Source organism: Aythya ferina (genome assembly GCF_964211825.1).
Source record: "Aythya ferina genome assembly, chromosome: 18".
Lineage (NCBI taxonomy): Eukaryota > Metazoa > Chordata > Aves > Anseriformes > Anatidae > Aythya > Aythya ferina.
The window spans coordinates 5,120,472-5,142,648 of NC_140317.1; the positions used below are offsets into that span (position 1 = coordinate 5,120,472).

At 54.3% G+C, this 22,177-nt stretch overlaps 1 protein-coding gene across 2 annotated transcripts in view; it reads left to right on the plus strand.

Annotated features, from left to right (window-relative positions):
* Nucleotides 1-22,177, plus strand: part of MGAT5B (alpha-1,6-mannosylglycoprotein 6-beta-N-acetylglucosaminyltransferase B) — a 56,216-nt gene that overhangs the window by 14,494 nt on the left and 19,545 nt on the right. For both annotated transcript variants that reach the window (XM_084492192.1, XM_084492193.1), the window contains exons 3-8: nucleotides 5,670-5,814; nucleotides 15,625-15,737; nucleotides 16,154-16,227; nucleotides 17,334-17,504; nucleotides 17,934-18,098; nucleotides 18,786-18,955. In XM_084492192.1, the coding sequence (XP_084348318.1) occupies nucleotides 5,670-5,814; nucleotides 15,625-15,737; nucleotides 16,154-16,227; nucleotides 17,334-17,504; nucleotides 17,934-18,098; nucleotides 18,786-18,955 (838 nt within the window). The remainder of the gene's footprint in view (nucleotides 1-5,669; nucleotides 5,815-15,624; nucleotides 15,738-16,153; nucleotides 16,228-17,333; nucleotides 17,505-17,933; nucleotides 18,099-18,785; nucleotides 18,956-22,177) is intronic.

Here is a 22,177-nt window from a genome sequence, read left to right on the forward strand (position 1 = left end):
ATGCAATTTAAAATAGTGCTGGCTGGCGATAGAGGAGCAACTAAAAATACCCTGCGAGCACCCATTAAAAAAAGTGGAGAGGGGGATGGGGAAGAGTTTTTTTTTTTTTTTTTTTTTTTTTTTTTTTTTTTTTTTTAAGTAAATAAATAAAATGCTGACCTGCAGCTTATGCTGGGTTTGGGTGTGTTCTTGTCCTCTCTCCCATGGGACTGGGGACAGGAGGAGACGACCAGGCTTGTTTTCCCTGTGGTGTGACAGCTTGTGGCAGGGCTTCTGGGACTGTCCCCATGGCCCCCAGGGCAGATCTCCGTCCCTTGGTGGGTGGGAGGGTAAAGAAGTAATAAAAATGGGGAGGGAGCAGCCCTGTGCTCTCTGTCGCGGTATCGAAACGCTCCTGTCTATAAATGCAAGCGTCTGTTTGTACTGCTCAGCCTCCTGCCTTTTCTTATTTCTATGGAAATGCGGAGCGGGCACGTGTTAGCGGGGAGGTACGGAGCTGCAGCCTGGTGCTGGGCGTGTTTCTGTGAGGATGGTGGGGGAAAAAGGGAGGTGATGGGGTGGGGGGAAGCTCCCGGAGCCCCCTCTGCTCCCTGCCAGGTGTGGACACGGGTCGGTGAGTGGAGGCTGCCTCCGGGGAGGAGGTGAGGTTGGGGACCCCAAAGGGACCCGGGCGCCACTAGTTCGGGTCTGCCCTGGGACTTACGTGGTGCTGAGCTATGATTTGAATGGATTATACTGGGGCCAGCCCTGAGCTGGTTGGCTCTTGGCCTTTTTAAGCTGCTTGAATCAAAAGTGATAGTGAAGGTAAATGGAGGAGTGCAGGAGAGCAGCGGGGGGCTGCTGCCCGGCTACCTGGGAAGCAGGGAAGGTGAACTCCAGCTCCAACCTGCTCTCCAGCTCCAAGCCTCTGTGGTTTGTTGTTTTAGGATCAGCCACGGGGCTGGCTGCTGGCCCAGGACAGCGCAGGCTGCCCCGGGTACATCTCCCAGCTGCCGTGGTCCTGGCAGAGGGTACAGGGCTGTGGCTGTGCTGAGTAACCCCGGGAACATCTGCTCCTTCAGGAGCCTGCTGTCCTTTGGAGGAGTTTAAGTAGCCTAGAGTTGTCCTTTAAAGGAGAAAAACAAAGCAAAGCAAATGATGCTTTAGATTGAAATTAATTCAGCTGGTATTTTCGGTGGATGTAAGTAATATCTTACCATCTCTGAGCAAATTCCCTTCTCGTAGTGGAGCGTTCAGCTGTTGCAAGACAGCCAGGCAGGGATGTGACTTATGTCTGAGAAGGAGGAAAAAAAATCCCCAGCAAATCAGCCATGTTATGAACAGCAGAGAGAGATTGCAGAATCGCATCTTAAATGTCAGGAGGGTGTTCAGGGCCGTGGAGAGGTGGGTTGAGGCTGTGCCTCGGTTTCCCCAGCACGGCTGGGATGGGATCTTGGGGCTGTTGGGTTAGGGAGGCTTTTGATGCTCTTGAAACTGGGCTGGTTTTGGGTAGAAAAGCCCCATGCAGGGCAGTGTGAGAAGGACCACGGTGAGGTGAGGTGCTACTGCTGCATCCCCGAGTGGTGCTGGGGTCCTGCACCCATGACGAGGACACCACAAGGGATGCAGAAGGCTGGGTGCCACCCCAAGCACCGTTTCCCCGATGTGTTCCTCTCTTTTCCCTGGCTCCTCGACATGAAGCCGGGGCTGATGGGCTGGTGCTGAGCAGCGTGAGACCTGTCCTGGGCAGAATGAGCCTGAGGTGACCCAGGGATGGGAGCTGCCATCTGGGTCTGGGCACCGAGCAGGGCCAGGAGGCTGAAACCAGCCCAAGAAGCTAAGGGGACCGTGCTGCTCAGTGCGGGTGTTTCTCCTAGGAAAAACCTTCTGAAAACCTGGAGAAGCTCTGGGTGAGTACAAGCAATGGTGTATCAGCCTGGGGTGGCATGGTGAAGATGCTCAGGGTCCCCAAATATGATGCTCCAGCAAGAAAACCTCCTTCCCATGTGCTGCTCCCGCCCAGCGCAGCCTGGACTTTGCTCTACTCCCTCCCCACAACCCCCAGCCCCACGTTGGGCTCTCTTGCAGCCCCCGCCAGGATACGCAGCACCAAATTTCGCTGTCCCCACTGGGGCCGCCTGCACACGGAGCAGGATCCACCCGTGTGCTTCCTGGCTCCTGCTGCTGCAGCTTTTGGTGCCAGGTGGGCGCGTGGGTGGGATGCTCGCCCAGAGATGCTCTGAGAAGGTGCTTTAAAGACACCGGCATCATCAGTGCCTTCCCCAGGGATCTGACCCATCCAAATCTGAGCATATTGGCCATCTCCTCCAGCAGTTCTGCAGAGAAACTATTTCTTCTTCCAATAGATATCACCCGGAGGGGATGCTTTCTCTTTTTTCCCCTGATTTCATCCAATTACCGAGCTGTGTGCTCTTCTGAAACACCATAAATAATTCTCCTCCCTCTGCTGTGTTTACCAGCATGTCTCACGAAATCCAGTAAGATATGATTGATTGCAATCATTATTTCATAGTGCTACTATGAAAACCTCTGTCAGGTTCGGTGATTGCCTTTAAAGAGTGTCTGCCACTCAGCAGACTGTCAGGAACCTGTCACACTTTGGCAAACTCCAATTAATCCGTTGAGCAGTTTTACTTGTGTTTTCTCTCCCATCATTGCTGATTATCGAGGGTAATTAGAATATTTCTCTTTTGTAATTAGCAGCTCTCTCGCTTTTTGTTTTTTAGAGGAAAGTTGCTTGCGAGGCCGTTTCGCTGGGTTTTCGTGCTGTTTTGGTTCAGGTTTGGGTTTTTCCTGCCTCCTGCCATGCTCTCCAGGATCTTCATCACGGGTTTAGAGGCTCAAATCCCCGCAGCCAGGCAGGAGCCCTCACCCTAGGCAGGTGTCTGGGGATGTGCCATCTTCTGAGCTTGCTGGTGAATTATTTTAAGGAGTTTTATTCGAGGGGGAGCAGGCAAAATGCAGATGGGGGCTCAAGGGCAGCGCAGCCCCTGCCTGGCTGCTGCGAGTGCCCGCGTCGGGGTGACAAATGAACCCCGGCTCCTGCGTGTTTTAAAAGAGTGGCTTCAGCACTTTTCCTCCTTTCTTTGGGGCTCTTAATGAGGCAGGCTTTCCAAGAGATGTAATAATGGTTGCCAAAAATGTCAAATTGTCCTCGTTATCCTCCTTAAGCTCCTGGAACAACAACAACAAGGGGAAAAGCCAACGCCGGCAGAGGAGAGGCAGCAATGGGCAGAGCTGGGACTTTGCTCCAGGAGCCAGGGGAGGGCACGGAGGGGGGGACACGTGTGCCAGGACAGCCCTGCGTTAAAGCAGAGACCCCCCTGGCCCATGGGTGACCCTGGGGGGCTCAGTGGGGAGGTGGCAGCCCCCCGGGAGGGCTTTTCCTGGCTCTCTTCCACGGGGACCAGCTCCCTGCGTGGGGCTGGGTGCTAATAAGGGGCCGAGCTGGCTGCTCCCTGGGCTTTGCGAGCGGCCATTTAAATTTCAAACGAGCAGCACGGCTAAATGAGTGTTCTTAATTAAACGAGGGCAGCCTGGCTGTGAAGCGGGGCGGCAGCCCAGCTCTGAGCGGTGCAGGCAGCAGCAGCTCAAAGTCATCCCTGCTCCCCTGCCAGGATCTCCCTCACCAATTCCCAGCACAGCAGCGGGCTCCTGATCCACCCAGGACATGTTTTTGGGGTGGATTTTTTGACTTAAGCCCATTTCGAAGCATTTTTATTGGCTGTGTCTTTGCCATATTTGCCCAGCTGTGTCTGGGGATGTCCCTGGCCCCTGCAAATTGGGCTCCAGGTTCCAAATTTCCGCTTTTGTCCCCCACAGCACCTTTTAATTGCACATTTTTCAGCAGTTCTGCGTTTTAGTGAGAAAGGCTGCGACTCCTGTCCCACGCAGAGGATTGGGCTCTGGCTTGGGTGATAGGGTAGGCAAAGGTGGCTGCTGCATTGCTGGACCTGGCCAGGGTGGTCTGGGGCTGCTCAGGACCCCGAGCACCTGCAGAAATCTCTGGCTCCTTGCCATGGGAGCGCAGGGAGTGTTTGAAAGTCTCAGGAATGGATGGGACTTTTTTTTTTATTTTTAGGATTTTCTTTCACTCTTTGTTTTTCTTCCATTTTATTGGATAGTGCCAGGAAAAAATAATGTGTTGTTGATAATCCCAGCCAAGCAGCAAGATTCCTGCTGGCCTGCCATCAGCTTCCCGTAGGGTTTAGGGCTCGGATGTAACCACACTCAGGTGCACGTGGCAGCAATGTGATGCTCTCACAGCACCCACGGAGCTGCTGGGGCGAGCACCCAGCGCCGCCCAGCTCCTTGGGGTGCTCAGGAGCCTGGTGTAGGGGGGGACGTGGGTGCCAAAGCCCCTGGATCAGCTGTGGTGCCCGTTGCAGCCCTCCCGTGTCGGAGCTGGGAATCCCATCCTGCTGCCTGCACAGCTCCAGCACCACAGCATCAGGAGTCAAACCTTGGGAGACTTCCTGGGGCAGCCAGATCCCAGCACGGCCATAAACACCATGGTCGTTTGGATGCCACCAATGTGCAGGTCCCTGTGCTGCTTGATGTGGGCAGGGGGCTGCACTCTGACCTTCCTACAGCCAGGTTTGTGGCCGTCTGCAGCAGCAGGAGAGGTGCCCAGATCCCGATAGCCCCCCAAAGCATCCGTCTGTGCATCTCCTGCTGCTCCGTAAACGAAATGTGTGCTGCCTCTTGACAAGCACATGTGAGTGGAGATAAGCTAAACGGGAGAAGTTGGGGGATTATGTGCTGATTAAGTTATTACAGACATGAAATGAAGCACACTGAGATGAAACGGGAGCTTTATTTTCCATTGCTTGGCTCGGGGCTCGGGGCTGCCTGTCACCAGGCAGAAGATCAAACCAGGACCCCGCGTGTTGCCGGTCTGGGGACTCGGGGAGCTCGGCCGCCAGCAATTTCAGCACAACACTGGTTGGTGCTGTGCCAGCCCGAAGCAAGCAGAGTGCAAAATGGGGCTGGGAATCAGGAGTTTTTCCCTGCTGGAGGAATTTGCTGAGATGCAATGCACAAACAACGAGCTATTTCCAGAGCCTGGGGCACCCATCCTGTAGTTGGTTTGGGTAGAAAGGATTTTTTTTTTTTTCTCTGCAGGAGGAAAGCGTGGTGTTGCTGGGAGGATGTGCTGAGGGAGGAGTGGGGATTTGCTCTGTTTCTCGTGCTTTTCCCTAAACAATTCACCTTAGGCTGCTGCCAAAGGCAGGATGCCGGGCTAGGTGGGTCCTGCGGAGTGAAAAATAGAAGCGTGTAACAAAAGGAGGCTTGTTCAGTGCTCGAGAATGAAGTTTGGTTTCTGTAAGCACTTGGGACAGGCAGGATCCGGGTGGGTGTGCCGGGAGTTTGTGCCCAGAGAGGGCTGGGGCTGGTGCAGCTGCTGGCTGATGGGATCTGCAGCAGCCCGGATAAATTTGGGCACAGGCAGGGATTAGTCTGAGCTCTGCACCTTGGGCACGATGATGGGTATGGGGCTGAAAAGCCAGGGAGGGGATGTACAGGGCACAGAGACAGCCCAAAACACCCCAAACCCACCTGTGGGGCTGGCGGGCACAGGGGCAGCTCGGGGTTGAAGCGTCGCGGGGGGGTCTCGCTGTCTCATCGCCCGGCTGTGACCGTGTCCCCTTGCTCTTTGTGCCCTGCAGTGATGGGCGCGCTGGAGTCCCGAGGGGTGCTGCGGCGGATGAGCGACATGCTGGAGCTGCTGATGAAGAGGATGGACATCCTGGCCAGGCTGGAGAACAGCACTGACTTCCACAAAGGGGACGAAGCACGCTTCCCTCTGGACAGGTCAGTCGGCTGCGCCCCGGGCACTGCTGCTGGCCTCCAGTTCACGGGCACGGGGGAATTGCAGAAGCAAAAAGCCCCCCAGTGTGTTCTGCGGTGTCAAAACTCCTGGGCTGAGCTGCTGGCAGAGCTCCCCAGGGCATGTGGTATGGAGAGACCTGCATCGGTGGTGTTTGGAAAGGTTTTGGTGGGGGGATTTCTGAAATTCCCGTGAACTTTGGGGTTACCTTGTGCATCTCTTCACCGCTGTGCTGTGGCAGAGCTGGAGGTGGGTTAGAGCAGGACGTGGTGCAAAGGGGCTGTGCTCCCTCTGCCATCAACCCCCAGAGCGAGCTCTGCTGCTCTGCGCTCACGTTCTCCCTGCAAACACGTCTCCATCGTGCTTGCTGCTGCTGCAGGAGCACCGCAGGGGATGGGTTGCCTGCAGCTGAGGCTCCAAATCGCTGCTCAGGTGATGCCTGACACCATGGGGAGGATCTGGGAAATCCCAGCCTCACTCCTCTCATCATCCACCCGGTGCTGCTGTGTCCTGCAGAGGGTAAGGAGGTGTCGCACCTCCCATGCAGGCAGCAGCCCCAGGTGGGTGGTGATTGTATGGTCTGCCCAGGATGTAAAGCGATAAAAATAAAACTAATAGGGCTGTGGAGGGAACAAAGCCTGGGTGTCCTGCCTGGCACCGAGCCACCAGCCCCACAGCTTCCTCTCCCGCCCTCTCCATCCTCCCTTTCGGAAATGCCAAGCTGAAACAGCCACTGAAATGACTGTGCTTTGGGACACGGGGCTGAGATGTCCAGTGTTGGAGCTGAGAGAGGCTAAAAATGAAATAGCAGCAAACTGGCTGGCCCTGAAACACTCATGGCACGGCGCTGGTGCTCCCATGGTATGCGGGCTGCCTCCGTGCCACGTGCCAATGGCGTGAAAGGTGCCTTCAAATCACAACATGCCGATTTACCAAAGAGATTTACCCTTTGCTAGGGAGGCTTTGAACATTTATTCATGCTAATTCGCTGTCGCTCCAAGGCCTGCAAAAATATAGTAGGTAAAGGAACTTGAATATGGAGGGGCAGAGGTGGGGAAAAAAACAAAGGGCAGTGCTTGTGGCAAGGTCTGCGAGGCTGGGAAAATGCAGAGCAGGCTTTGCTCAGGCAGAGTGGTGACACGGTGCAGGGATGTGACATGCAATTGTCCCTGCTGCCCTGCACCTTGTCACCGAGGTCACCGAGGCTGCAGCATTCTGCTTGTGCTCGGTGGCTGGCGAGGGTTTCTGCACCTCGGTGTTTCCACGATCATTTCCACTCCTCTCCCTCGCTTTCCTTCCGAGTCTCTTCTGCACCTCTAATGGAAAATAGAGTAAGAGAGCCTGCAATTAAAGGCTGGGCTGCGCTGAACTGAGTGCACGCACGAATTAGAGTTGCACAGGAAGCCTGCGAGTGCGCACTCTTGCCTTTTCAGTAATGTAATTTTAACCACTGAAAAACATCGTTCGTCTGCGTGACGGCAGCTGCTGGGGATGTTGTCGTCGCAGGGCTGGCTGATGGCTGGGGGCATGAGCAGGACAGCAGCAATCCTGCCCAGGAAAGGGATGTGGCTGCTAGACTGGAAGGCGCTGGCTCTGATCTGATGACGTTTTTGGCCAATTTCTCATTAAAAGAACGAGCGATTCCAGGTTATGGTAATTTCTGTACATCAGCAGCCAAAAGATGAGCTTAGAAGTGTTTCTGTGGGCTGGCAGCGATCGCTTTGGAGGGAAATGTCACTCTGGGTGGCGGCAGCCCTGCGGAGCTGCTTGTCCCAGGTGGGTCCAGGGTGGTCTCAGGCACCTCAGAGGGATGAGTGGCCCTTGGGGACACGTGGGGGTGACACCTAGCAGTGACCCTGGCTGTGGGGTGTCACAGCTCCAGGTTTCTAATGGCAGGGCTGAGGGGGGGACTGATTCATCTGTTGAGTCTGGGACAGGGAGACCATGGAGGATGAGGGCTGACAGACCTCCTCAAAGCATCCTCTGTGTTTTGTGGCTCCTCTGAGATGGCACCGAGTGCTGGCTATTACAGCGTCCTCAGTTTTCAGGGGCAGAATATCCCTCGGCAGGGGCGACTTCTGCCAGCTCCTCACCTTTTGCTCTTTATAAATTATCCCCTGGGAGCATCCCAAACAGCAGAAGAAGCTGGTGGGGCTGATGGTCCTTAGTGTCTTTGAGAGTTTTTCCTTCCTCCTCCCCTGCAGCCCCTGGAGCTTGGTTTTATTATAGGGCTGCAAGGGGAAGGGGGCTCCAGCTGAGCCCGAGGCAGCCCCAGCCTTGGGTTTGTGGGCTCCATCCTGGCCTGTTCCCTCCTCCCTCCCTCTTTGATCTCTCGTGACCGATGTGAAGCTGTCAGCCAATGCTGATACAATTAAAGGGTGGTAATTTCAAAGGGATTTGATTCTTTAAAGCCCCTCTGGGTTAGCACAGCTGCTGCGCTCATCCCCATCCCGGTCAGCACAGCCACGAGCACAGTGTCCGCCGCTCCTGAGCAGCAGTGGGTTATTTTTCACTTTCCCAAAGTGCTCTCATGCCTATGATAGGATTGCCAGCGAAATAGGAAAGCTGTGGGCTCGCAGAGCACCTCCTGGATAGGGACGAGCTGAAGCCCCCCGGGTGCTGTGCGGAAACCCTGCAATCAGCAGCACAGCCAGTGCCCCCCCACCAGCCCGGAGGGGTGGATTTCTGCAGGGAAAGGGACAGGGAGGAATCCAAATACATGGGGTGCAATGAACCACCGGCCTTGGGAAGCCCCCCAGCTGTCAGGGCAAGCATCTTTACACAGCTGGAAGGCTCCCCAAGATGGCAAAAATCATCTTCAGCTCTGTAGGTGCTGTCTGAGGCTGAGCATGCGTGGGTGCCTCTGTGCATCGCCCCTGCAGGGCTTTAGAGATGGTTTTGGTACACCCAAGCATCCAAAATCTGCCCTAGAGGAGGTGCCCAGAGTTTTTTTGGGAAGATCTCTGTTTTTTCACACTGGGTTAGGGGCACCAGCTGCAGCACCCTGCCTTGTGCCTGGGATTCCTGAGCCCTTTTCCAGCCGTTTGTGCTCCCTGCCCGTGCGGGAAGGTGAGCGGTGGATTTTGTACAGATCGCCAGCAGGCTGCCAGTCAGCTGCAGGAAAATCAATGTCTCTGTTAATTGAATGCAACCCTCGTAAATCATCAGAGGGAAGGAAATTAGAAGTACTTATGGAAGCCTCCTGGAGAGCTGTTTGCTGGGCAGGGGAAATGTTAGCCAGCAGGGGAAGCGCCAGTGCCCTGTTGGAAAGAGTTTGGGGAGGGATGGAGCGGGTGTGAGGTGGTTGATCCTAAATGGACCCCAAAAATGCCAGAGCTGGGGGCTAGAGGGAGCCCTGGTCCCCATCCTGGGGCTGTCCCCACATGGGAAGTGGCAGCAGGGGTCCCAGGCTGGGGTCTGTGTGCCGGTGCCCTGCCTTGCTGCCCCTCGGCCCTGCGTAGTGGTTAGCAGACGAAGAGTGTTATTTGCTAATGACTGATTAATCTTCAAGCTTAATTACTGCCAGGGCTCAGTTAATTTCCATGCGCTTAAAGTATTTGTTCTTGTAATCGTTACATGACTCCAAATTCCCCTGGTAATTACAGGTCTCACAGCGTGTCACCGAATGGATGGGGTTCCTGCATCCTGCCCAGCTCCATTTGTCCCCAAATCGCTGCCATCGAGGAGTGCCTTGGGGACGCTGCTGCTGATTTTGGGGTCCCCATGGCAGCACCTGGCTTCTCTCCCCCCTTGCTCCTGGGTTTGCATCCCTCCAGCACCTCCAGCTCAGTTTGCTGTGGTCAATTCCTCAGCAGGCTTTGCTTTTTGTTCATTTTCAGCCCGAAATGTCAATGTGTCGGGGGTTGCCTTACGCAGGGCTTTGCCAAGGAGGCTTCTCAATGGGTTAGACGTGGAGTTAAAGTGCTCTCCTGTTGGTTTGGAGCTGTGCTCGAGTCACCTCGGGCAGCTTGCAGCTGGAGAGCCCTCAGTACCTGCGGGAGATGGGGAGCATCCTTCCACAGAGCCCACAGCACAGCCTCAGGTGGGCAAAATGGGTATTTTCGTCTAACTTTGGGGCAGGTTGTTTTTGGATGTCATTCTCAGCAGCTTGCTGAGCATGGCGACATCTCCAGGACCCCTCAAAGGCTGTTTCTGGCAACCTGCAGGCATCAGACTGCCCGAGCGTGCAGCAAATACCTCTGATTTATGCCCCAATCAAGCGAAGATTAAGGTACATCGAGGTGACTGAGCCTGTAACCCTTGTATCTTTGACCCTTTTTGTTCACAGGAATAAAACTCGCTGACACCTGTGCTTAGGGCTTGGCTCTGTTCTGCTCCACAAGGCGTTAGGGAGAAGAGGGCTTGGGCTTGTGGCTGCAGCCTCCTATCCAGCTCGGGAAGGCTCCCTCAGCAGCTTATAGCATTCGTAAAATATTTTAATTAACAATCTTGATTACACATCACTGGCAAGTTCTGCTTGTGTGGAAATATGCGCTGGGTGCTCGGTGCAGGGCTGCAATACCACGCTGATTGGGAAGCTGGGCCAGGTTTTCATCAGGGACCTTATTTCCTGGGAAATGTGTTGCCTGCTCCCTGCGCAGGCAGAGGCTCCCCAAGGGGCGCCGCAGCTCGCTCAGGGCCTGAGCCTTTAAACGCATTTTTGTGCAGAACGTCACCTGCGGTAAATGGAAATTAAAATAAATCGAAGCACTTCAGTGAGGAAAATGCCCCGGTATTTACAACGTGATCTGTCATTCGGACAGCCAGGGCCGGTCACCCGCGTGGTTTCCTTCCCACAATTTGCTGAAGTAGCTCGACTGGAGGAGCTCGGCAGCAGCTCTGCTTGTGCAGCATCCAATATTTGCTTCAAATGAGTTTCCCTGGCATGGTCCTGTCCTGAAATAATGTATTCTCTAGGTTATTTGCCCGATATGAATTCACAAAGAGTGCAAACAGAGCCCGAGCGATCTTGGGTCTTTATTCAAGTATTCACGGAGAGGAGATTGAGCTGTTTGTCTCAGCCCTGAGATGTAATGAAAAAGATTACTGAATACAGAGATACCAGAAATTATATTTGAAGCGTGCACGGTTCTGTGATATATTTTTTTTTAATGCAATTTTTTATTTTTATCCGGTTGACCGGCCGGGGCTGCCTGTGAAGCATAAAACCCTTCTCAGTTGCACAGGGTTTAGTGCACAGCTCCTGGGGATCAGTGGCACCGTACCTGTGCTGGGATGGGATCTGGGGCACCCAGGGGACCACCAGGGGCCGTAATGAGGCTGGGGAGTATGGGGTGCGTGCCCCAGCCCCACATCTTACTGAACTTTGTGCCCTGTCAGCTATGGGATTCCCAGTAATGTGGTGTGCAGCAGGTTTTGGTCACCTTTGCCTGTTTTTTTTTTCCTATTTTTTTTTTTTTTCTCCTTTAACTGTGCTTTTCTGCCAGGTTGATAGAAAGGCTTTGGGCTTTTCCTCTGCTCCCTATGGCTTTGAACCTTTCCAAACTCCCACCGTGGCACCCCACGGGGCTCAGTGTTTCTCACGGCCACCCATGGCTGCGTGCTAAGGCCAAGCAAAGCTTGTGGACGTGCTCCAGTACCAGATTTCTGGCGATAAATCCAGGTTCAGAACTTAAATAAACACAAGATGTGTGGCTGGTCCTCATGAATGGGGCACCTGGCCAACCCCTGCTGCAGCCCCTGTTGTGAGCTGCGGTACAGGGGCAGCAATCCGAAATTTGGGGAGAGCAGCAGCTAACAGGCAACCTCCCTGCCCTAAGGGTTTTTTTTTTTTTTCTCTTTGTGTTTTTGAGTGCAAGCCATCCCCTTGTAGAGGACTTGGGGATGCACACAAGGATGTGGATAGAAGGTTTGCCATCAGTGCCCCTTGGGATTTGGGTTCCCTCTCCTGTGGTGCAGCTGGGCAGACACGTTTTGTGCTTGGCTGTCTCTTCTGCCTTGTGTCTTTGGGCAAAAAAAATCTTTAAAGAGGCAAACGACAGCACATCACCGTGAACAAGTTGAAGTCCTTTGGTAAACGGCTCTGTACGAACGTTGCGTTTGTTGATGTATCTTCAAAACATCTGCTTTTCCCCATCTGTAGCGGTCCTCCAAAGTCACCGCTTTCAGCAGTTAATAGCAAGAAATATAGGATGAGCAAACAAATATGCTTAGGGTTTGTATTATGAAGACAACGCACAAATAGAAAGAGATTCATCTTTTCATAATGCCACTTTTTATAAAAGGCAATAAAAATACAGTACCTTGTAAAGGGATAAACAAGCTTGAGTCTGAGCCGCTGCTGCAGGGTTGCGAGTGAGAGACAAAGTGAAGGGAACCAAATTAATGTATAAAAAAGTAAAGGAAAATTCAACCTCTGGCTACATTATATGGCAAATGATCTGCCTGTGGGGAAAGATACATCTTAATAGCAGTTTTTGAAATGAGATGAATACTGTATACAGTGCGTTATAAGCCACCGTGTGATCTGAATCGTAATCAACACGGGGAAGTATAAATCTGAAAATAATAAAGATGAAATCAATATTGATGGTTAGAAGTAAAAGTACTGTATTTGCCGTAGTAAATGGTTTTAAGGTCCCAGGGAAAAATTTCTTCTAGAAAACCTGTAGTAATTTACTATAGTTTCAATAGCTGGCATAGCCCCAGTGCATTTCGGTGGCATTTATATCGTCGCTAGAGAAAAATTTAAAAAGCAAGAAGGAAAGAAGGGGCCTGTTGCTGCTCCCTGTGCAGCAGTGTTGCTGGTAAAGAGCTTTTCATCCTGCTGTGCTGGTGGGGGCTGCACCCACAGCCTGAGACCCCGCAGGGGCCAGGCTTTGTGGGACATGGAGCGTGTCCTGCCCGGTCCCTTCCAGGCACCGTCCTGCTCCAGCCACTTGCCGTGACTCCGCACCCTGCTTCTCGTGCTGGGTAAACATTTTGTGATCTCGCTGCTGTTTTTGGATAACGAGCCACGTTTCCATTCTGCTGAGCTGTCATTTAGCAGAACAAGCCACTTACCTTGTCCTTCCCAGTGTCTCCAGGTGCTAAGAATTAAGGTATCGAATTCTGACGAGCTGCAGGAAACCTCTTTGCCTTAGAGGTTTTGCCTTTGGTGTTTTATTTCCTTGTCCTCTACCCAGGTGACAAATCGCTTTAACGATAGCTGATGTAACTTCTGCTTAACCTCTTTCTCGTCTCATTAGCACGTTAAATGAAATTTGCTGCTCGAGCTGTGCCTTGCTGCCCAGCAGAGGAGGCGGCGGGCTGGGTGCTGCACCCAAAGCCCTTGGAACCCAGTGCCCAAGGCAGGGGGGGGGGTTGGAGGAGGTTGATTTGAAGAGTAAAGGTGCAGGTGGTGCGAGACTGAGCATGGTTCAGGATGTTTTCTGCAGTTACTCCTTTCTTTTAATATATAAAACATGCCAAGGACCGCACTGGACATTTCAGCTCCAGAATAGCTGAAGGGAGCGAAACATCCCCTTGGCTTCTTGATCCAGGTCAGTTCAGTTTTCGTCTCCTCTCAGGTAACCCTCCTGTGCCTTGCAGGAAGCCTGGCACGACGCGGCTGTCTTGTTTCGGAGAGCTGCGAGTGCTGCTGACATGCCGTGATCAAACACACATCTTACATCAAAGCCTCAAAGCCTTTGTGTTCAGGGAAGAGCTGCAGCAGGAGCTGGGTGAACTGACAGGCACCGGGCCAGATCTGGTGGCAGTGAGCAGGATTGGTGCTGGCTGTGGGGCTGAGCCATTTATCTGGGGGTGAAGATCCTGATTTTATGTTTGGAAGTGCCAGTGCTCGGTCCTTGCTGATGTCTGGAGGTTCTCAGGGAGGAGATGGAGACCAAGGCTGCCTTCGATCATTGGGATTCTCCTGACTGCTGGGGGCTGGATTAGACTTGGCCAGGTCTTGGGGCAGCTTCTGGCTGCAGGTAGAGGTTGGACCGTGCCCTGATTTAGGTGTTTTGGAGCAGGGCTGCTGTGTCTGTGCCCATCCTTTTGCTTTGCTGTGAGTGCTGGAGAAACCCGAGGAGCATTCCTGCCAAGCCTTCGTCCCCCTCCTGTTGTTACAGCAGGAGGCTGGGCTCGTTGGCTGTAAATTCAGTAATTCTGGAGATGTTTGATCCTCACCTGCCTGTCCTGGCTTTTTATTTTTTAGTCCGTGTGTTCTCATCACCTGCATGAACTGACCACGGCTTCCTGGTGGAAAAAAGCTACCAAAAACCAGGGCTTTGAGAGTTTTCAGTGCTGGCTGAGCACTTTTGCCCTCAGACTGGGAGCATTTTGTCTCCTCAGAGCCACGCTCACAAGCCAAGCTTGTCGTAGGTCATTTCTGTGTCTGTATTTTGCCAGGGTCTCACGAGGAATCTCCCTGTTTCAGCAGTTACAGCAGCTGGCAGGAGACCTGGACTTTATTCTCTGCGAAAGGTTGGAAGTTACTTGGGGGCAATGGTGTCCTCTGCATTTAATTATTATTTCTTAAAAGCCTAAGATATGTGGCTCCCCGTAGAGGTATGCAGCTTGAGTATCGATGGTCATAAACCATGCCAGAAGGAAAAATGTGGGCTGCTTGCTGCCGGAGAATGGACTTTAAATCAACAGCCGGAGCAGTATCGGTTCATAAAACCAGGATTTTTTTAGCCTTGAGGACAGAGGTGCTTTAAATCCCAGCCTCCAGGTTCAGTGATCCGCTGGAGAACAAGCATAAAACTTCAGGGGGAAGGACCTGGTATCAGTACCTATTTCTGTGCCGGGAGTATTCAAGGTAGTCCTTTTGGGTTTGCTCCCTGCTTAGGACGTTTCTTTGTATTATAACAATCTCAGCAGCAGCAGGAAAAGCTCGTGGCCCTGACACTGCAGAAGGGAAAAATATTTTCCATGATAACCGAGCTCATCAGGGCATCGTTTGCGGTAGAAACTGTAAGCGAGGCATCGGAGGTGGAGATCTGCCCCTCACCAAGCGAGGCAGGGCGCCACTGCTAGTGGATTGAATTTTCCTGCCTTTGTGTAAATTATACCAGGTTTTAATTGACATCAGGCATCTTTGCAGTGCTGTCACTTGTGCTGCTTGGTGTGTTGTGTAGAAGGGTTTAATGGTGCTGCTTACCCAGGACGGCATTGATCGGGAGCCTTAGCTCATGTACATGTACAGCAACTCACACCGGTGGCATTTGATCTCCAGCTGTACCAGGAAGGTTCCCACGTGCTCTGTGGGGGCTGTGACACTGAGCTCAAGGCCAGCTCAGGCTGTGCTGCCGATGGCCCTGTCCCCGAAGCTGTCCCCATAGCCGTCCCCCTGTCCCCAAAGCCCTCATGCGCTGCACCTCACCAGGGGGAGTGGAAATCCACCCGTCCATTGGTGGTGGTTTGGGCCACCCACATGTCCTGCATGCTTTGTGGTGTGGCTCTGTCCTTCACCCATTGTTGTTTTGTTCATTCTTTGGCTTGATTTTTGGTTCTTTTCTCCCCCCAACCTTCCTGCATGCACTGCGAGACCAACAATCGCAGCAGAGGATTTTCAAACATAGCACGTCTGAAATAAGGAAAACAGATTTCCCCGGCATATTTAATACTTCCCCATGTAAAATGCATGGCTATATCTGTGTTTATGAGCACACTGGAAAAAAAAAAAGCAGAAAACCGATTTATGCTGTTTTAAAGCCTAATCTCTTTGAAGCTACTGAGCTTGGTGCCAAGCCCGCGCAGGATGAGGCGCTCCCGTGTTGCACACAACAGCTCAGCTCTGCCTGGGTTTTGGGGATGTTTTCAGGGTGTCTCTGCTTTATTCCCAGGTTCCAGCCAGCAGCTGGTTTGATGGAGAGGATCCAAGCTATCGCTCAAAACGTCTCGGACATCGCAATAAAAGTAGATCAGATTCTCCGGAACAGCCTCATGAGCGCAAAAAGTAAGTGTCCTGCGCACAGCCGGGCTCCGACACAGTACACAGGTGCAATAGGGAGATCCTGCCCTGGAGAACTTGGTAAAAATGCGGGGTGGATGCTGATCTGAGGCTACATAACCCACTCCAGTCTGCAAAACCAAGGGGAGCACGCGAAGCCCTTGGGCGGAGCTCCTGGCACCGCTTGGGGCAGCTCAGCATGGATGCAGCTTTGATCTGAGCGTGGTTTCCAGGGCTCTTGCCTTGCTGTTACAGCCAGGAAGAGGAGCCTGGGTGGGAACTCCCACTCCCTGGTCTCTGGCAGTCCTAGTTTTCTCCTAAAAACATTGCCTCGTGATGCCCGGGGGCTGCCAGCCCCATCCCATCCCATCCCCTCGCGTGGCTCCAGCCGGCGCTGCCTCACCCAACTCCTCTCTCCACAGTGGGGGACGGCAGGAGGGACCAGTGCGAGGTGCCCAGGGACCCCAAGTACCCTGACTGCGCTGGGAAGGTGGAGGTGAGTCGGGGCTGACCCCAACTGGAAACTGCTGGGAAAGGCTTCGAGCAGCGGGGAAGGGCTGGGGACCCGGAGGCTGGCAGGCAGCAGCGGGCTCAGCTCCCTGAGTCTGTCTCTCCCTGCCGGTATTTTCTGTGTTTAATGACAGAAGCACAGCGAGGAGAAAGCACTGTCACATCTTCTTTAAATATCTGGAGCAGTGCCGGTGTCTGGGGAATAACCTCAGCGTGTCGCAGAAGAGCATCTTGTTAAGGTGGCAGGGACCTCGATCGCAAATACCGCGTCCTGCCCGCCACGGCGCGCTCCTTACACCTCAGCGCAGCCTGGCATTTGGCCTGGAGCACGATTGCTTTGTCAGAGAGCATATTTACATGAACTAATTAAAAGCATCTCCCTCTCCCCTTCCCTCCCCGGCCTCCTGCTTCCAGCTCAGGATCCTGCAGGGCTGAGTCTCCCTGCAAAGACACTGAAGGGTACATTGAAATGACACCGGTGTGTTGCGTTTTCCACCTCCCCTAGCACAAGGCACCCTTTCCGTCCACGATTGGAGCGAATTCGGGATGTAATTTAATTGTGGAAGGCTGTAATTCGATCTCCTGTCTGGGTGATTGGTGCATTTTACATAGCAGGCGCTGCGACCTGTCTCCCGAGGAGATTTGGTTTTGGAGTTGAATTAGGAAGAGGCTGGCAGGAGCTGGGCGGGGGGGATGATGAATGGGGGCTGCGGTCGCTGGTTGTTCTCCTGCACGTGAAATCCTTCACGGGGATGGCTGCTGGATCTGCCTCCTCACCCCGCCGTGTGCCTGGGGCTGTGAAATCCGCAGCCCTGGCACAGGGGATGGGAAGAAGTCCCCATAGCGCATCGTTTCCTAGGAGGTAATGACTCCGGTCTGGGGGAAGAATTGGAACTGGTGGGAAAAAAAAATACACACACACAAAAAAAAAAATCACAAAAAAAGGAACACAACCACCCCTCCTTTTCCAGCAGCTCCTCACCATTTGTCCCCCTGCCCTCACCTCCAAACCCCAATGTAGCTCAGGGGGGAGAGGACTGAGGGTCCCTGCGCCAGGGACAAGCCCCACATATTTCTTTGCCCCCTTTGCAGTGGATGAGGGCCCGGTGGACCTCTGACCCCTGCTATGCATTTTTTGGCGTGGACGGCACCGAGTGCTCATTCCTCATCTACCTCAGTGAAGTCGAGTGGTTCTGCCCTCCCCTGCCCTGGAGGAACCAGACGGCGGCCGCCCCGTCCCCCCCGCCGCCACCCCGTGCCCAGGTAAGGTTGGGGACATCAGGGGGATGTGACGGGCATGGAGCTGCTGCAATAAATGTCCCTGGGGCCGTCCCCAGCACCAATTCTGATGAGAGGGGGGTGGTTCGGTTGGGAAGGCACCTCGGATGCGTGGCATTCACCGTGGTGTGAGGGGGGCTGGTTGGGGCTGCCCTGGGCGCCCCCATGTCACTGCCATCCCCAGGCGTGGGCAGCCCAAGGGCTGTTTCCCATGTCCCTGACATCAAGAGCGGAGCTGAGAGGCAACAAGAAGTGGAAGCAACCCCTAAAATCCCCCGCTTCTCCCACCTGTCCTCTGCGTCAGGCTTCCCAAGTGAAGCCATCCCTCTCCAACGTTTTTTTTTGGGGGGAAAAAAAAATAAATCAGTACTTTTCTTGCCAGCAGGCACAAAGCATCTCTCCCTTCTCCTGCAGGCAGCTTTCCGGAGCGACCTGGCTCGCCTGCTGGAGCTGGTGGGCACGGGCAAGGAGTCGCTCAGCTTCATGAAGAAAAGGATCCGGCACCTGGCCCAGCAGTGGCTGCGGGCCGCCCGGCGCCTCGAGCAGAAGCTGAAGGGGCGGCAAAGAGACCAGAAACACGTAGGAGCAGCTTGCAGGGGGGGTGTTGGTGTGGGGATGGGGACACGGAGCGTTCAGCTCCAGTGGTTTCAGAAGCTGGGCTGTGTTCCTGTGGGTTTTGGTCCTGCTCCGGCAGCGGGATCATCGGACTAGATGATCTTTTAGGGTCCTTTCCAATCCCTAATATTCTGTGATTCCCAGCAGGGTGGCCTTGGCCATGGCTCTGTGTGCGCTCAGGACGTCACAGGACAAGCGTGACCAAAATCTGGGCAGAATTTTACAGCAGGATACTGCAATTTGGGGAGGGGGTGGCACAGCTCCTAGGGGTGCTGGAGGCTGTTGGCCATCCTGTTGGCATTTTCCCTCTACCCTCCCCTGGGTGGCCCTTTCTGCAGAGAGATTCTTGCCCCATCCATGAACAGCCCCTGATGGGCATGGGGGAAAAGGACCAGGTCTAAAGACAGAGAGAGCCCAGCCGCTGGGAGCCTCTGAATATTGGGTCCTTGCTAATTGGGCATAGATTGTTTGTCTTCACACCCGAGTGATTTCCCTGAGTAATTACAGCCTGCAGGAGGAGGCGGAGGGGGGCACAATCATCAGTCATTTTTGGCCAAAGCCTTTAAAAACCAAACTGCTTGATGGTGACAACATCATTCCCCCCCCCCCCAGCTGCCCGTTCGGCACTGACCCCTCTCCTCCCATCCCCAGATCCTGGTTCACATCGGCTTCCTGACGGAGGAGTCGGGGGACGTTTTCAGCCCGCGGGTGCTGAAGGGGGGCCCGCTGGGCGAGATGGTGCAGTGGGCGGACATCCTGGCTGCCCTCTTCCTCCTGGGACACAGCCTGAGGGTGACGGTGTCGCTGAAGGAGCTGCAGAGGTGGGTGCCGCGGGTGCGCGATGCCCTCGGGGCGTGCACTTGTCTGAAATCATGAGATCTGCAAAGCTCAGGGCTGGCTTTTCCCTTGCCCATGGTTGGTGCAGGCTCTGGGTTGGTGCAGCCCAGCACTGTCACGGCTGGGCTCGATCCCATCCCCTCCGCATCCCAAGGAGGTGGCAGAGATCGGTACAAATTTAAGGCTTTGTGTGGGGCTGATTGCGTGGTCCTGGGGCTGGATCTGAGCAACGTTAGTCCCTTGCTGTCAGCTCACAGCATCTCCCATGTCCATTCTGGCCCCCGTTCCCCAGCGATGCTCTCTTGGGGCCGTGTGGCTGCAGGATGTCCCACGGGTCGGGGGCTCTTCCCTCCACATCACAGCAGGTACGTGGCTGTGCCGGCGGTGTCTGAGCGGCAGCCGTGCTCCCTTCCTTCCTTCCTTCCCTCCCTCCCTTCCTGCTCGGCTGTGAGGCAGCTGAGTAAGGCTGCCAAAAATAACCCGTGTCCCTTGCGAGGGGGTGGCAGCCACCAAGGAGCCCTCCTTTGGAGGTCCTGGGGTTGGTCTGGGGACCCGCGGGGGAATTTTGGGGTGCTTTCTGCGGTGTGCCATGGGGTGAGGCAGGGTGGGAGCGTGCAAAAAGCTGCACCCTGCCACCCTCAGCACCCAGTCTCCAAGAGAGACCAATATTAAGTGGAAAAAGAAAAAAGGAGGAGGTGGTCATACAGGAGATGCCCGAGCGGGCGTGGGGCTCTGCTGCTGAGCTTGTTATCACCGGGCTTCTCGCAAGGTTTCCTGGGCTCCTGCCAGAGATGTCAAGTTGGAGGGCAAGTGCCAATGAAAATGCAAACGAGGGTGGGATGTAAATGGAGAAAAGCCTGAAGTCGCCTCGTGGACCAGGGAGATTTGGGGCGATGCTTAAGCTAGCATCTGCCGCATAATGAGCTGTGCTGGGAAGGGAGTGCAAAAAATAAATAACAATCCTGGGGAAAAAAAAAAAAAAAAAAAAAAGAAAGAAAATAAAAGAAAAACCCAACCCAGTCCCTGCAGCATTCAGAATTAATGAACAGAATTAGCTCCCGAGTAATTAACTCCAAAAAAAAATAATCCTGGTCCTGCTGCAAGATGCAGCAGCTTCTCAAGGAGGCACGGGCATGCATCGCGGCCATCCCTGTGCTGTGCTGCGTGCTGAGCTAAATCGACGTGCTGAATTGGATCCGTGTGCTCCAGGATGGAGGAAGTTAATGGCTGGGAGGCTTTTGTTGTTGCTGCCTCGTTCTTGCCTGTGTTTTTTGATGGAGGGCCTCACGGTGGTTGTTTAATGAGGGGAAGGAGCTGGCTGAGGCTTCCCGGGGGTTGTGCAGGGTTTGTTTCCCCCTGCGAGCCACCCTGGGGAGAGGCCCTGGAAGGTTTCAGCTTTCTGAGAAGTGTAGGAGTTCTGGCACCGCTTGGCCATGATGAAATCTGCTCTGGCTGTGTGGCTTTGGACCTATTCCCTGAGATGCCTGGACACACGGATCCTCCACAGCTGGGGCAAGCGGGGCAGGAGCTGGGGCCAGAGCTGGGTCCTGCTTTGCAGACCCATCCTGGTGCTGGATGGGACCCGGCTCGGTACCTGCTGACCTTTTGGAAAGCTCCCTGCCACCGTGCCATGGAGGAGGGCTGAGATAAGCCCCCGTGCTGCCGGGAGCAAGCGGGAGGCTTAACTGAAGGTGTGTGATTAATAACGAGCTGTGCTGGCCGTTAATCTTGCGTGCTTAGCCAAGGTCCCGAGGGGGCTTTGCTGGTGGCTGCGGGCACGGGATGCTGTGCAGAGAGCTGGGGATGTGAGGAGGGGGCTGCAGTGCTGGGACGGACCCAGGACCCCCCCCTCTGCTCCCTCCTTACACAGTGTGCAAGGGAAAACTGGCTGCAGCCCACATCAGGAATGCGTTGTGATGCTTCTGTCCCTGCTCAGCCCCTCAGCTGGGTCTGCTGAGGGTGGGCAGCAAAGATAAACCCACCCAAGTGCTCCGATTCCCCCTCCTGCTGACCCCGTGCAGCCCTCTGGGGTGGCTCAGGGAGCTCACACGTGGCTGCGGGTGCCTTGGGTGAAGCCCCTCCAGCAGCACCACCTTGCAGGTTTTTTGGGGTTCCCCTGGCTCACATCTCATCATTGCGATCAGCAGCTCAGCCCGCAGCCAGGATCCAGCTTTGGGCTGGGTCTGGGGATATTTCACTCCAGAAACGTGAAATGTTGATTCCGCTTTTTGTTTATTTCTCTCTGGCACCCCCCTGCTCCCTTCACGGCTCGGAGCTGTAGCTGCTCCTGCCCAGCACGGCTTCGCGGAGCAAAGCCTGGTGCCCATACATTATTCAGCATGGAATAACCTCTCTCCTGGTCTGTTTTTGCTCCTTCACGTTTCTGAGCTGGTTTTTATACCTGTATTGATCATTGGCAAGGGATGGCTAAAAGGTTTGTGTGCGCACTCTTCAGCCAGCAGTTACCTGCCAGCTGCTTGTTACTGGTGTGTTTATTGATTGCAATGCAGCAATGCCCGGAGGCAGTGGTCAGGATTGGGTCTAAAGTATGGGGATTGGGTAAACAGGATGAAGAGAAAGTCCCTGGCCCCCAGAGGTGGCACCTGGCGGGCTGGGTGTGCAAACGGATCTGGAGCATGGCATCTGCACGGTGCTCCAAGGAGGAGAGCAGCAGCGGCTAAACTGCAAACGGTGAAGTGCCCAGGTGCTGAGCTGGCCTTTCCCAGGTGCTTTGGGGATGAAAGCGAACCCGGAGCGAAGGATTTGCTGAGCCCAGCCCTGTTTTTTCCATGGCCTGGTTCCAAACCAGGCTCCAGGAATCGATCAGGTTGCTCACCTTCGCAGGGGAGGCAGGAGGCCGTGTCCCCACCTCGCTGCTGCGTGTCCTTCACCACGTCCCTGAACTTCTCTGTCCCCATCACACCCAGTGTCTGTCTGTCTGTCCTGCCTGGGCTGCAGACGCTTCTGGCTCGGGCAGATCTTGTAGCTTAGTGCCAGCACTTCCCCATGAGCTGCAGGGGCTGCCAAATTACCGCACCACACCAAATCCAGCCTCATTTTTGCCCACTCTGGAGCTTCAAGACCTGCTAATCACACTCCTGTGTCCTGCCAGAGCTTAATTTTTCTCCTGCTGTTGAACCAAAGGCAGGCGTTTGTCCTCTCCTGCATTTCTTGGTTCATTTATTAGCTGCCTTCTGATGCATCTT